This window comes from Pelophylax lessonae (assembly GCF_965119305.1).
Source record: "Pelophylax lessonae genome assembly, chromosome: 1".
In the NCBI taxonomy this organism is placed as follows: domain Eukaryota; kingdom Metazoa; phylum Chordata; class Amphibia; order Anura; family Ranidae; genus Pelophylax; species Pelophylax lessonae.
The window spans coordinates 489,675,134-489,688,471 of NC_138768.1; the positions used below are offsets into that span (position 1 = coordinate 489,675,134).

Sequence of the window (13,338 nt, forward strand, 5' to 3'; positions counted from 1 at the left end):
TCCTTTATACCGCTAATGCTGCCGTGGTCCCGCCCCACTCCTGGCGGGGAGACCGTGCCGCGCATCGCCATATCTGGGCTTTGCCAGTATTCATTTCCGATAACCTACACAATAGATTTTTAAACATCAAGGACGTCTTTTTACCAAAAATTATTTTAAACCAACAGATAGGAATTTCTATCTTCCAATGGACAGCTGCCATCAAGCTGTACACTCACTACTTTACATTGTAGCAAAGTGTAATTTCTTCAGTGTTGTCACATGAAAAGATATACCTTAGTTTGTAAGCTCCTTGAGGGCAGGGACTGATGTGAATGTACAATGTATATGTAAAGCGCTGCGTAAATTGACAGCGCTATATAAGTACCTGAAATAATATAATATTTATGAAAATGTGAGGGGTGTACTCACTTTTGTGAGATACTGTATATATAGTAACATAGTTTAAAGACTCTATACCAATTAAAACCAAATTCTATACACTTATTGGGAGTTTTGTTTATCAAAGACATGTAGCAGAATAAATTTTGGCCCTGAATTACGAAGTTCGATTTTATTGGATATATTTTATGACAAAGTAGAAAATGTCATTTATTTTTCAAAACTTTCGGTCTTTTTTTGTTTAGATCACAAAAAATAAAAAAATCCAGCCATGATTAAATGCCACCAAAAGAAAGCTCTATTTGTTTGAAAATTTTAGTTGTGTACAGTATTGCATGACCGTGCAAATGCCAGTTAAAGTAGCACCGTGCTGAATAGCTCAAAATGCCCTGGCCATAAAGGATGTAAAACCTTCCGGAGCTCAATTGGTTCAAATAAAACTTGATGAGTCTGCCTATGCAGACAACTGTTCTGTATTGTCACCCTCTTGCAAGCTCTCTCAATAGAGACTACAAACTGACACATTTTATAAACCTGCTGCATTCTACCTGGTAACCTGCCCTGAGAAATGATGTGCAACAGTTGCTGGGGTTTATTCCCTATAGCCACATTTAAAATGAAGCTTGTGTCAGATAAATGTTACATCATTGCATGCTTAGTAATGTGAGCATTCATGCAGGCTAGTACAGTTACAAATAGATTAAGGCTCCTGTTACACCTGAACGTATCCTTTTCAGGCATTTTTCAGGCGTTTTTTGCAGGTGTTTGGAGTCAGGCATTGACATCTAACAAAAACGCTTGTACTCTGCCAAAAAAGAAGCTTATGTACTTTTTTGAGCTTCAGGTGCTTTGCTTTCAGGCGACAAAACGCTCATATATCAACAGGGGCCATTGAAATGAATGAATGGGATTTTGGTTGTTGGGCGTTTTGAGACTTCAGAGATAAGCGTTTTATGAGCTGAAAAACGCTCAGGTGTGAACAGGGCCTAGCTTTTATCGTTTACTGAGTGAATATATTGCAACAACCTTCTTTTCTTTTAGCTACTAATAATGCTTTATATTTTTTTTTCCAGTTTTTTTCCCGGGCTAATCTCCGAGAAGGTCACCATGGGGCCAGAGACTTCACAAGCACAGAATTCTAGTTGCAAGATTATGACATTTAGACCTACCTGGGAGGAGTTTCAGGACTTTGGAAAATACATGGCATATATAGAGTCTCAGGGTGCACACAGGGCTGGTTTGGCTAAGGTAAGTTATTAATCACTAGTTATTTTATACATCTATTTTTTTTTTTAAATCAAGAAATGTTGTTAATCACTATGAGAAGCATATTCTTTTTTAAAGGCTAAGAACATTTCTCTACAAGAAAGCAAAGAAAATACTTGTTGATGAAAAGACGGCATAAACCTGTCGACCTTCCTGGGCCACATTGGAAGAAGAGGAATTGTCCATGATTTTTACATCCGTCTGTAAATATCTGTTACAGACATGAAGACTGCATGTCCGTAACAAACATTCAAGGACAGATGTAAAAACCATGGATTTTACTTACTCTCCTTGAAGTTAGTGGGGGTTGGCAACTCTGGTATTAGCTGTATAGGGAGATTGTGGGCGAGGGGCTGCGGGGGAGCAACTGAAATCTGGGAGGGGCGCAGCCCTTCTCAAGACCCCCCCCCCCCCCCATACAGTGGAATTAACTTGCCTGGCTCTATGAAGAATCCCTTAGCTGTTGTCAGTGCATTTACATAAATTGCACCTCCGGCATCCCTTTTGTTGTGCTTTTTTCCTGCCGCCTTCTATGCAAATAGATATACATGGTATCCCCTGCATCACTCCATACATACAGTGGGTACGGAAAGTGTTCAGACCCCCTTAAATTTTTCACTCTTTGTTATATTGCAGCCATTTGCTAAAATCATTTAAGTTCATTCTTCTTCCTCATGAATACACACATAGCACCCCATACTGACCGAAAAACACAGAATTGTTGACATTGTTGCAGATTTATTAAAAAAGAAAAACTGAAATATCACATGGTCCTAAGTATTCAGACCCTTTGCTGTGACACTCATATATTTAACTCAGGTGCTTTCCATTTCTTCTGATCATCCTTGAGATGGTTCTACACCTTCATTTGAGTCCAGCTGTGTTTGATTATACTGATTGGACTTGATTAGGAAAGCCACACATCTGTCTATATAAGACCGTCCAGATCACAATGCATGTCAGAGCAAATGAGAATCATGAGGTCAAAGGAACTGCCTGAAGAGCTCAGAGACAGAATTGTGGCAAGGCACAGATCTGGCCAAGGTTACAAAAAGATTTCTGCTGCACTTAAGGTTCCTAAGAGCACAGTGGCCTCCATAATCCTCAAATGGAAGACGTTTGGGACGACCCTTCCTAGAGCTGGCCTTCCGGCCAAACTGAGCTATCGGGGGAGAAGAGCCTTGGTGAGAGAGGTAAAGAAGAACCCAAAGATCACTGTGGCTGAGCTCCAGAGATGCAGTCAGGAGATGGGAGAAAGTTGTAGAAAGTCAACCATCACTGCAGCCCTCCACCAGTCGGGGCTTTATGGCAGAGTGGCCCGACGGAAGCCTCTCCTCAGTGTAAGACACATGAAAGCCCGCATGGAGTTTGCTAAAAAACACCTGAAGGACTCCAAGATGGTGAGAAATAAGATTCTCTGGTCTGATGAGACCAAAATAGAACTTTTTGGCCTTAATTCTAAGCGGTATGTGTGGAGAAAACCAGGCACTGCTCATCACCTGTCCAATACAGTCCCAACAGTGAAGCGTGGTGGCAGCATCATGCTGTGTGGGTGTTTTTCAGCTGCAGGGACAGGACGACTGGTTGCAATTGAGGGAAAGATGAATGCGGCCAAGTACAGGGATATCCTGGACAAAAACCTTCTCCAGAGTGCTCTGGACCTTTAGACTGGGCCGAAGGTTTACCTTCCAACAAGACAATGACCCTAAGGACACAGCTAAAATAACGAAGGAGTGGCTTCACAACAACTCCGTGACTGTTCTTGAATGGCCCAGCCAGAGCCCTGACTTAAACCCAATTGAGCATCTCTGGAGAGACCTAAAAATGGCTGTCCACCAACGTTTACCATCCAACCTGACAGAACTGAAGAGGATCTGCAAGGAGGAATGGCAGAGGATCCCCAAATCCAGGTGTGAAAGACTTGTTGCATCTTTCCCAAAAAGACTCCTGGCTGTATTCGATCAAAAGGGGGCTTCTACTAAATACTGAGCAAAGGGTCTGAATACTTAGGACCATGTGATATTTCAGTTTTTCTTTTTTAATAAATCTGCAACAATCTCAACAATTCTGTGTTTTTCGGTCAGTATGGGGTGCTATGTGTACATTCATGAGGAAGAAGAATGAACTTAAATGATTTTAGCAAATGGCTGCAATATAACAAAGAGTGAAAAATGTAAAGGGGTCTGAATACTTTCCGTACCCACTGTACATCCTTGCCGCCGTGGCTTCTCTTCTTGCACAGGGTTCTTTCAGACATGCCTGGGCCGCATGCTAAATTTTTCCAGGCCACGGGTTGGACACCCCTGGCACAAACCTTGTAGTCTCTGATTTGTAAACTAATTGAACAATATAAGAGCGCACACATACACAGAAAAAAATAGTTTTTCAAATCTTGCAAGGCTATTTAAAAACACCTGCTCTTATGAAGTAAATATGGGGATTTGGCCACACCATATGGCCATACTGTGTTTAACCACTTGCCTACAGTGCACTTTCACCCCCTTCCTGCCCAGACCGATTTTCAGCTTTCAGCGCTCTCACACTTTGAATGACAATTACTCAGTCATGCAACACTGTACCCATAAAAAATGTGTGTCCTTTTTTTCCACACAAATAGAGCTTTCTTGTGATGGTATTTAATCACTACTGGGTTTTTTATTTTTTGTGCTATAAATAAAAAAAGACTGAAAATATTGTGAAAAAACGCATTTTTCTTTGTTTCTGTCATAAAATTTTGCAAATTAGTCATTTTTCTTCACAAATTTTGGCCAAAAAACCCCCCAAATAATTGTATATTATTTGGTCTTTGTGAAAGTTATAGTCCACAAGTTATGGCGCTAATCATTGAAAATTGATCACACTTGATCACACCTTATGTACTGAAGGCCTATCTCATTTCTTGAGACACTAAAAAGTCAGGAAAGTACAAATACCCCCCAAATGACCCCTTTTTTGGAAAGTAGACATTCCAAGGTATTTAATAAGGGGCATGGTGAGTTTTTTGAAGTTGTAATTTTTTCCCACAATTCTTTGCAAAATGAAGATTTGTTTTTTTTTTTTTTTACAAATTGACTTATTTAACAGGTTATTTCTCTCACACAGCATATGTATACTTGCAACTACACCCCAAAACACATTCTACTACTCCTCCTGAGTATGGCGATACTACATGTGTGAGACTTTTTCACAGCCTAGCCACATACACAGGCCTAACATCCAAGTAGCACCGTCCGGCATTCTAGGAGCATAAATTACACATAATTTCCTGACAACCTATCGCACTTTTGAAGGCCCTGGAGCACCAGGACAATGGAAACCCCCATAAAATGACCCCATTTTGGAAAGCAAACACCCCAACGTATAATTTTTGAGGCATAATGAGTCTTTTGAACCTGTCATTTTTTTCCAAAAGTTTTTGGAAACTGTGGAAAGAAAATGAAAATGCATTTTTTTTACACAAAGTTGTCCATTTATGAAATATTTCCAACACATAGCATGTACATAGCAAAAATTGCACCCCAAAATACATTCTGCTACTCCTCCTGATTATTTCAATACCACGTGTGAGACTTTTTCACAGCCTGGCCACATACAGAGGCCTAACATCCAAGTAGCACCGCCCGGCATTCTAGGAGCACAAATTACACTTATAATTTCCTGACAACCTATCGCACTTTTGAAGGCCCTGGAGCACCAGGACAATGGAAACCCTCATAAAATGACCCCATTTTGGAAAGCAAACACCCCAACGTATAATTTTTGAGGCATAATGAGTCTTTTGAACGTGTCATTTTTTTCCACAAGTTTTTGGAAAATGTGGAAAGAAAATGAAAACGCATTTTTTTTACACAAAGCTGTCCATTTATGCAATATTTCAAACACATAGCATGTACATAGCAAAAATTGCACCCCAAAATACATCCTGCTATTCCTCCTGAGTATGGCGATACCACGTGTAACACTTTTACACAGCCTAGCCACATACAGAGGCCCAACATCCAAGTAGCACTTTACACAAAGTTGTCCATTTATCCACTTTAAGACTGGGCCTATTTCTCTTATGTCCTCCGACAGTCGCCGCCGCCTCTAAGTCATCACTATTGGAGTATTGACTTCCGCTCCGCAGGAGTAGCTAGGCATAAGACTTAGTCAAAAAGAACAAAGGCATTTGCATATACACACCAATGGGGGCTGTCCCACTAGGTCAATACCCCCCTGCAGTGACCACTCCCAACTCAGTTTCTTTCTGCCTAGCGTCAGGAGTAGTTGGGCTTCCCTGTGCTGGGGCTACAGTCTCAGCCTATCTAATCTTTTTTCTTTGATTTTCTTTGAAAATGTCAGTTTTTTCTTACTTTACTAGCTGTTTTATTTTGTCAGCTTTAGTTTTAGTCGACTCTTCGGAAGAAGATGGATTCATGCGGTGCTGGGATTCGGACTGACCGCCCTGGTTCTCCAGGGCAGAGGGTCAGATGGACCCCCAGCCCGCCATCGAGCATTCAGCCGTGGTTCGTCCTGGCATTATGAACGACCCATCTTTGCTCGCAGCAGGGATGCAGCTGTTAGGTGGCTACCTCACTGGACATATCTGCGATGCTGCAGTGTAATGTCCCTGGCTAACGGCATTTCCTGTCAGATGAAGACAGCGGCTTTCCGTTCTGAGAGGCTCCCTACGCCATCTGGTACAGGTAAGTACTTCTGTGTGGGGCCTCTGTCTGGGTGGCAGTCCTGTGTTGCTGTGTGTTCCCCATGTCTGAACCTGTGTGGCTCCCTGATACGATCCCTGCGGGGATCGCTTGTACATGCGCTGCGGTGCTGTGTGTTTTTGGGGGCCCCTTCCCCTGTGTCACTTCGTTGTTTGTGGGGGTGCAGACTGTGTGTGTGGCGGCCGCAGCGGGGTAAAACCACGCGGTCCGCCATTTTAGGTATGGGCAAGCATGTCTGGCTTCAATATGGGCAATACTACATGCTGTTTTGGCGCTATCCGATGCCATCTTGCGGTGGCAGAACGATCGTTCCGACCGCATGTTCGGCGGCCATTTTGCCGGAGCCTTCCATTCAATCCTATGGGCAGCCATTTTCCCTGAGTCATTGCAGCTATAGTTCAGCCTCTTCTGACCTCACTTCCTTTTCCTCTGAAGCAGCGACATCGGTGGTAATACTCTGCGGGGCTCTGCAGACCATCTCTCTCATAACCTTCTGTATTGTCATTTCTGGCTCAGTTTTCTTCTCCTGCTTGGGGGTCTTTTGTCACTGTACCTGTAGTGGTGGGCTGCGCACTCCTCGGCGGTTTTAAAGGGGCAGTACCAAATTGATTGCACTGTTGTTTCATCTTGGGCAATGGATTCTCAGGACAGCAAATTCCCCCCAGCTCTGGTGGGGGACCCCAGTTCTCCTGTGGCCCCTCTGAGACCTGATTTGGCCGCTGTAGTGGCGACCTTGGTGTCCAATATGGAGGTGCTGATGGCTGAACGTGCTGCTAGGAAGAGGCCCAGATTGTCTCTCTCCTCTGATTCAGATGGTGATATGGCTTCTGCGGCGAGCGTGCCCTTTTCATGGTCTCGCTCATCCTTAGACCCGCTGGGGTCTGAGGGGGAGGCGGAGGTGGAGGGGGTTGATATTTCCTCCCCGGGGTCGCCTGAAGCGCGCGCGACCATGGATGAATTGATTGTTTCTGTAAAGGAAACACTACATATGGAGGATGGTGAAAAATGAACTCCGCACTAAGGATATCCAAGGAATGTGCAAGTGAACTTAGGCTGCAGCCTACCCTTAACCACAGTCCGAAGACTGTATAAGATAATGAATAAAAATTGGGTAATGGCGCTGCCTATATAAAGGTGATATTTTGTGGATAATTAAGATAAGTACTCTATAAAATGTGGTAAAAAATGTAATAAAAAATGGTGTACAATGCTACAATGTGGCAAATAAATATACAATAAAAGTGTAAAATCAGCATATAAAAATACGGTATTAATAAACCAATAACCCCGTGATAAAGTGCAATTGAAGTGACAAAGTGGATATAAGTGATAATCCAGAATATGAAAGTAAAGATATCGGGGTGAAGTAATGATGACACAAAGTACTGGGGGTATGGTACTGTAAATAAAATATAAAGGTGGTGAAAAATGGATATATAAATATGACAACAATTGGTGCGATAAAGTGCACAGAAGATAATTAGTGGATATATTAAAAATGCCCGAGTGGGATGAAAAGTCCTAATGGTAGATATTGGACCAGTGCTGTATGGATAAAAAGGTGGAAATTAGTCCATATCTTGATAGGTGCCCAAGCAAAAAGTAAATCTTACAATAGCCCCGTGGTGGGTGACTGGCGAGGTGCAGGGTGACCCCTTAGGTAAAAAAAACCTACTAACCAGATATACCCACCCCACACAGGGGTATAGAGCGGATATTAAGATGTGATTAACGCTCCTTTGCGTAGTCTCCGGATTCCCTTCTGTAGTGGGAGGGGGATTGTTGCGGGATGTCCCTGGGGGTCCGGGGTGTCCCAAAGCAAGGGTGGGCTCCTATGGTCCTATGGTTGCAACTTCCTCCATTTGAGAACATCAGGGAGATTCCTCTGCCTGTGCTGTCACGGAAGGTTGCCTTTCTGGTGGCGATCACATCTGCTCGCAGAGTGTGAAAGTTGGCGGCCCTGTCTTGCCGCTCCCCTTACCTGGTTGTTCATAGGGATAAGGTGGTCTTGTGACCTCACCAATCTTTCCTTCCTAAGGTGGTATCCGATTTTCATCTTAACGAGGACATTGTCTTGCCTTCGCTGTGTGCGGATCCTAAACATCCTAAGGAGTTTGCCTTGCATTCCTTGGATGTGGTCCGGGCGATCACGGTGTACCTGTTGTCTACTGAATCCTTCCGAAAGTCGGATTCTCTTTTTGTCCTTCCTGAGAGCCCTCGGAAGGGTATGGCTGCGTCTGCGGCAACCATTTCGAAATGGATTAGACAGACGATAGTATAGGCCTATTCATTTAGGGAACGGGTGCCGCCCTTCCCTGTCAAGGCGCACTCTACTAGAGCGGTGAGTGTATCCTGGGCTTTCTGACATCAAGCATCGGTGGCCCAGGTGTGCAAAGCAGCGACTTGGTCGTCCGTGCACACTTTTTCCAAAGTTTACAAACTTGATGTTTTGGCATCGGCAGATGCCGCCTTTGGCCGCAAAGTTCCGTTTGCGGCAGTGCCTTGAGGGGGACATGGTGTTTAGCCTGTCCCCGCCTGTTGGGGTTGTTTCCCCTTTGTTTTGCTTTCCTGGGTTTCTTCGCTCCTGTTGAGCCTCTCTGTTATCCAGCGTTCTACCTATTTGGTTCAGATAAGGTTCCTTTCTCTGACCTGGGTGCTGCTTTGCCTTTGTGACGGTTGCGCTTCCCACCCATCATGTCTACACTGCTTTGGGACATCCCATAAGTGAAGATTGTATGAGTGGGTGGCGACTGTCAGGGGACGTAAGAGAAAATGGAATTTTTGTAAGAACTTACCGTAAAATTCCTTTCTCTGAGTCCTCTGACAGTTGCCGCCCCCCACCTCTCTTTTTTGGGGTTCTTGGACTATCTACTGCTTGCTACCAAACTGATTTGGGAATGCTGTTAGCAGGGGGGTATTGGACCAAAGGGACAGCCCCCTATAGGTGTGTCTATGCAAAGTGTTTTGTGTTATAACAAATCTTATGCCTAGCTTGCTCCTGTGGCTAAGAGGTCAATACCCATAAGTGAAGACTGTATGAGTGGGCGGCAACTGTCAGAGGACTCAGAGAAAGGAATTTTACGGTAAGTTCTTACAAAAATTCAATTTTTACATTTATTAATAAAATTTAATTTATTTTTTACACATAGATGAGTGGTCGCCCGCTATAGTCCCATTTAGGGGGTTTCTCCCTTTATCTATTGTCCAATATAGGGATGAGGGCCATCTGACTCATAGACTCTCATACAGACCCAACTATCCAAATCCTTGCTGTTATTTACTAATGGAGTCTTTGGAGCACATTTCCCCCACCTGACCCCCTTTCAGAGGCTGCAGGGCCCTCAGGGTCCCAACCATCCATTGACACACTGACGGTGGTCCTGGAGTCCTTTGTGTTCCGGGTTGAGGTAGCTTTTGGGCTGCAGGCTAGCAAAAAAAGTCACTTGCCTCATTTGTCCTAGATCCTGAATCTGATAAGGCCGCTGGAGACGTGGCCCACTCTGTGGGGTCTGTAGCCACGTGCCCTGACTTTTCGGACAGTGAGGATGTTTCCGCACGAAAAGTGTCTCTGCGTGAAACTTTAAGAATGGAGAACGCAGTTGAACATGCGGCGGAGTTGCCGGCCCCCTTTGGCACTCACAAGCCATCTAGAGTGGTGAAGGTGTTTCCTTTTCTCTCCTATTTTGACAGATTTTTCTCAAAAGAGTGGGAACGTCCAAAATGTCCCTTTGCGGTTCCTAAACCCTTTGCGATGAGGTACCCCTTTAAAGAGTTCCTCCTTAAAAATTGGACTGTGCCACAGGTGGTGGACCCCCAGGCTAAATAAGGTGACCATGATGCTGGTTGAGGAATCGCTGGCCTTTAAGGAACCGGCTGACAGAAAGGTGGAGGCTGTGACATGCAATATGTGCACGATTGCGGGTTTGGCGCTTAGGCTGGTCTTTACCATTGCCCTGATGTCGCAAACTCTGACTGAGAGGGTTAAACTGCCTTTGCTGAGCTGGCGGACCAGTTGGCCCAGGGACTACAATTTATCTGTGATGCCACTTTGGATGCGGCTCCCCTGATTTCTAGGCTGTCTGTCTCAGCAGTGAAACTTGATGTCAGGAAACCAGACCACACGGGAATGCAGGTAAAATTAAGCAGTTTATTGGAGGAATCACAATAATAATAATTGCACAGCAACAGTGAGGAAGAGAGAGCAGGAAGAATCCAGGGTCAAGTCCAGGAACAGGTAGTACTCCAAGCCGGGGTCAAGTCCAGAAGTGGGTCGCCTGCCGAAGCCGGGTCGCCTGCCGAAGCCGGGTCAAGAGCCATGAGAGTAGTCAGCCAAGCCAGGTCATGCACAGGGGAAAACGGAGAACAAAATACTGCTAGCAGAGATGCACTTTGGAGCACAAAAACAAGGGCAATGATTGCAACCCAGCAGGTGATAGAAGTAGTGAGGTGTGTGACATCAATGTGCGACGCCCAGGCAGCAGGAAGTGATGATGCAAAACAGAGTCTATAAGAAGCGGCAGTCTGCACATGTCCAAGATGGCTGCCAACAGCAGGGAAAGTGAAGACCCTGACACTTAGGTGTGTATTGGGGCTTAAATATTTGTCTGCGGACCAGACCTCAAAAAAGGAGTCTCACAGGGGGGAAGAGTACCTTTCTTCCACAGGCTGGTAAGGGTAAGGAACCTCGTTGCATATGTGGCCTGTCTTTCTCGGCTCTCCAGAAGTTTTTTCGTCTCTCAGGGTCCACTAACAAGGGTTCAAAAACCTTTCAAGTCCAGAGGTTCCAAGCAGCCTTGGTCTGGCAAACAGAGACTGGGATTCTCCTGACCAGTGGACAAGGCTCCTTCAGCATGAAGGTGCCCCCTCACCCGTGCCTGGGATGGGAACACGTCTTTGTTGGTTTCCAGGGCCCGTGGGTCTACGAAGTGATACCATCCGGCTACAAGATCGAGTTCTGTTCTTACCCTCCGGAAAGGTTCTTTCCTTCCAGTTTGCATCCGTCCCCGGACCGATTGCAGGCTCTCTTTGGGGTGGTGGAAGACCTGCTGCTTCAGGGTGTGATTGTTCCAGTTCTGGCCTCTGAACGGTTTCAGGGTTTTTATTCAAACCTGTTCACGGTCCCAAAGAAAGAGGGCAAGGTGCGCCCAATTCTGGATCTCAATGCCTTGAACTGCTTTGTGCAGGTACAGAAGTTCAGGATGGAGTCCATTTGCATGGTACTAGCATCCCGCCATCAGGGGAATTTTCTTCCCTATATCGACATCAAGGATGCTTACGTGCACATTCCAATTTGTGCCCGTCACTAGCGCTTCCTCCGCTTTCTTGTAGGAGAGGAGCATTATCAGTTTGTGGCGTTTTCCCAGTTTTCATAGTTAGTGAGGTTGAAAAAAAGACATCTGTCCTTCCAGTTCAACCTATGATGTGTGTGTGTGTGTGTTTGCTGTTAACCGTACATTGTATACCCCTCTATGTTGTGGTCTTTAAGGTGCCCATCTAATAGTTTTTTGAAACTATCGATGCTCCCTGCTGATACGACTGCTTGTGGAAGAGAATTCCACATCCTTACTGCTCTTACAGTGAAGAACCCCCTACGTATTTTAAGGTTAAACCGCCTTTCCTCTAGTTTTAGTGAGTGGCCACGTGTTTTATTGTATTTCTTTCTCTGAATAGTTTGTTCCTTATGCTAGGGTCGCCAGTACAGTATTTGTACATTGACATCATATCCCCCCTCAATCGTCTCTTCTCCAGAGAGAATAAGTCCAGTGCTTGTAGTCTTTCCTCATAGCCGATGTCATCCATTCCCCTAATTATTTTTGTTGCCCTTCTCTGGACTCTCTCCGGTTCCAGCACATCCTTCCTGAGGACCGGTGCCCAGAACTGGACAGCATACTCCAGATGTGGCCGGACCAGAGTTTTGTAGAGAGGGAGAATAATCTCTTTTTTTCTGGAGTGAATCCCCTTTTTTATGCATCCCAGTATTCTGTTGGCTTTGCTTGCAGCGGCTTGGCATTGCATGCCACTGCCAAGCCTGTTGTCCACCAGTACCCCCAGGTCCTTTTCCATCCTAGACTCAACCAGATGTTCCCCCCCTAGTGAGTAGCTTGCTTTCTGGTTTCTGGCACCCAAGTGCATTACTTTACATTTTTCAACATTAAACCTCATCTGCCATGTAGTCGCCCACCCCATAATTTTGTTCAGGTCCGCTTGTAAGGTTTCAGATCCTGCATAGAAGATATTGGCATGCTTAGTTTAGTATCATCCACAAATACTGAGATTGTACTAGAAATCCCCTCCTCTAGATCATTTATGAATAAATTAAACAGGATTGGTCCCAGGACGGAACCCTGGAGGACCCCACTTACTACACCCGCCCAATCCGAGTACTCCCCATTAATCACCACCCTTTGCACTCTCCCCTGGAGCCAGTTCTTTATTCAGGTACTCACCTTATGGTCCATACCTACCTTCCTTAGTTTGAACAGTAAGCGTTTGTGGGGAACGGTGTCAAAGGCCTTTGCAAAGTCCAGATACACCACAGACTTACCTTTTATCTAGGTGGCAGCTCACTTCATCATAGAAGGTTAAAAGATTGGTTTGGCGAGAACGATTTTTCATGAATCCATGCTGATTACTACTAATAATACCATTTTCATTAGTAAAGTCTTGTATGTGGTCCCTTAACATCCCCTCCAAAATCTTGCAGACTACTGATGTTAGGCTGACCAGCCTATAGTTACCGAGGCTATATCTCTGCGTTATGCTTTGGTCTTGTCTCTGCCCCTCGGGTCTTCACAAAAGTGTTGGCCCCGGTTCTGGCGTTGCTACGTCAGTGGGGGATCGCAGTACTGGGCTATCCTCTGCTGCTCTGGTGGCCGAAGTGGAGATGACTACACAGACCCTGAGGGAGTGTGGCCGGCTTCTGAATTACCAGAAGTCTGCTCTGATTCAATCCAGAAAATTGGATTATCTGGGTCTGACTCTGCATTCA

The 13,338-nt window shown here is 45.0% G+C and overlaps 1 protein-coding gene across 1 annotated transcript in view; it reads left to right on the forward strand.

The window, feature by feature from the left end:
* Window positions 1-1,478: 1,478 nt before the first annotated feature.
* The window catches only part of LOC309559900 (lysine-specific demethylase 4B-like), a 630,996-nt gene continuing 619,136 nt past the window's right edge, over window positions 1,479-13,338 (forward strand). The window contains exon 1 of the mRNA XM_082263341.1: window positions 1,479-1,629. Coding sequence (XP_082119467.1) covers window positions 1,489-1,629 — 141 coding nt within the window. The 5' untranslated portion in view covers window positions 1,479-1,488. The remainder of the gene's footprint in view (window positions 1,630-13,338) is intronic.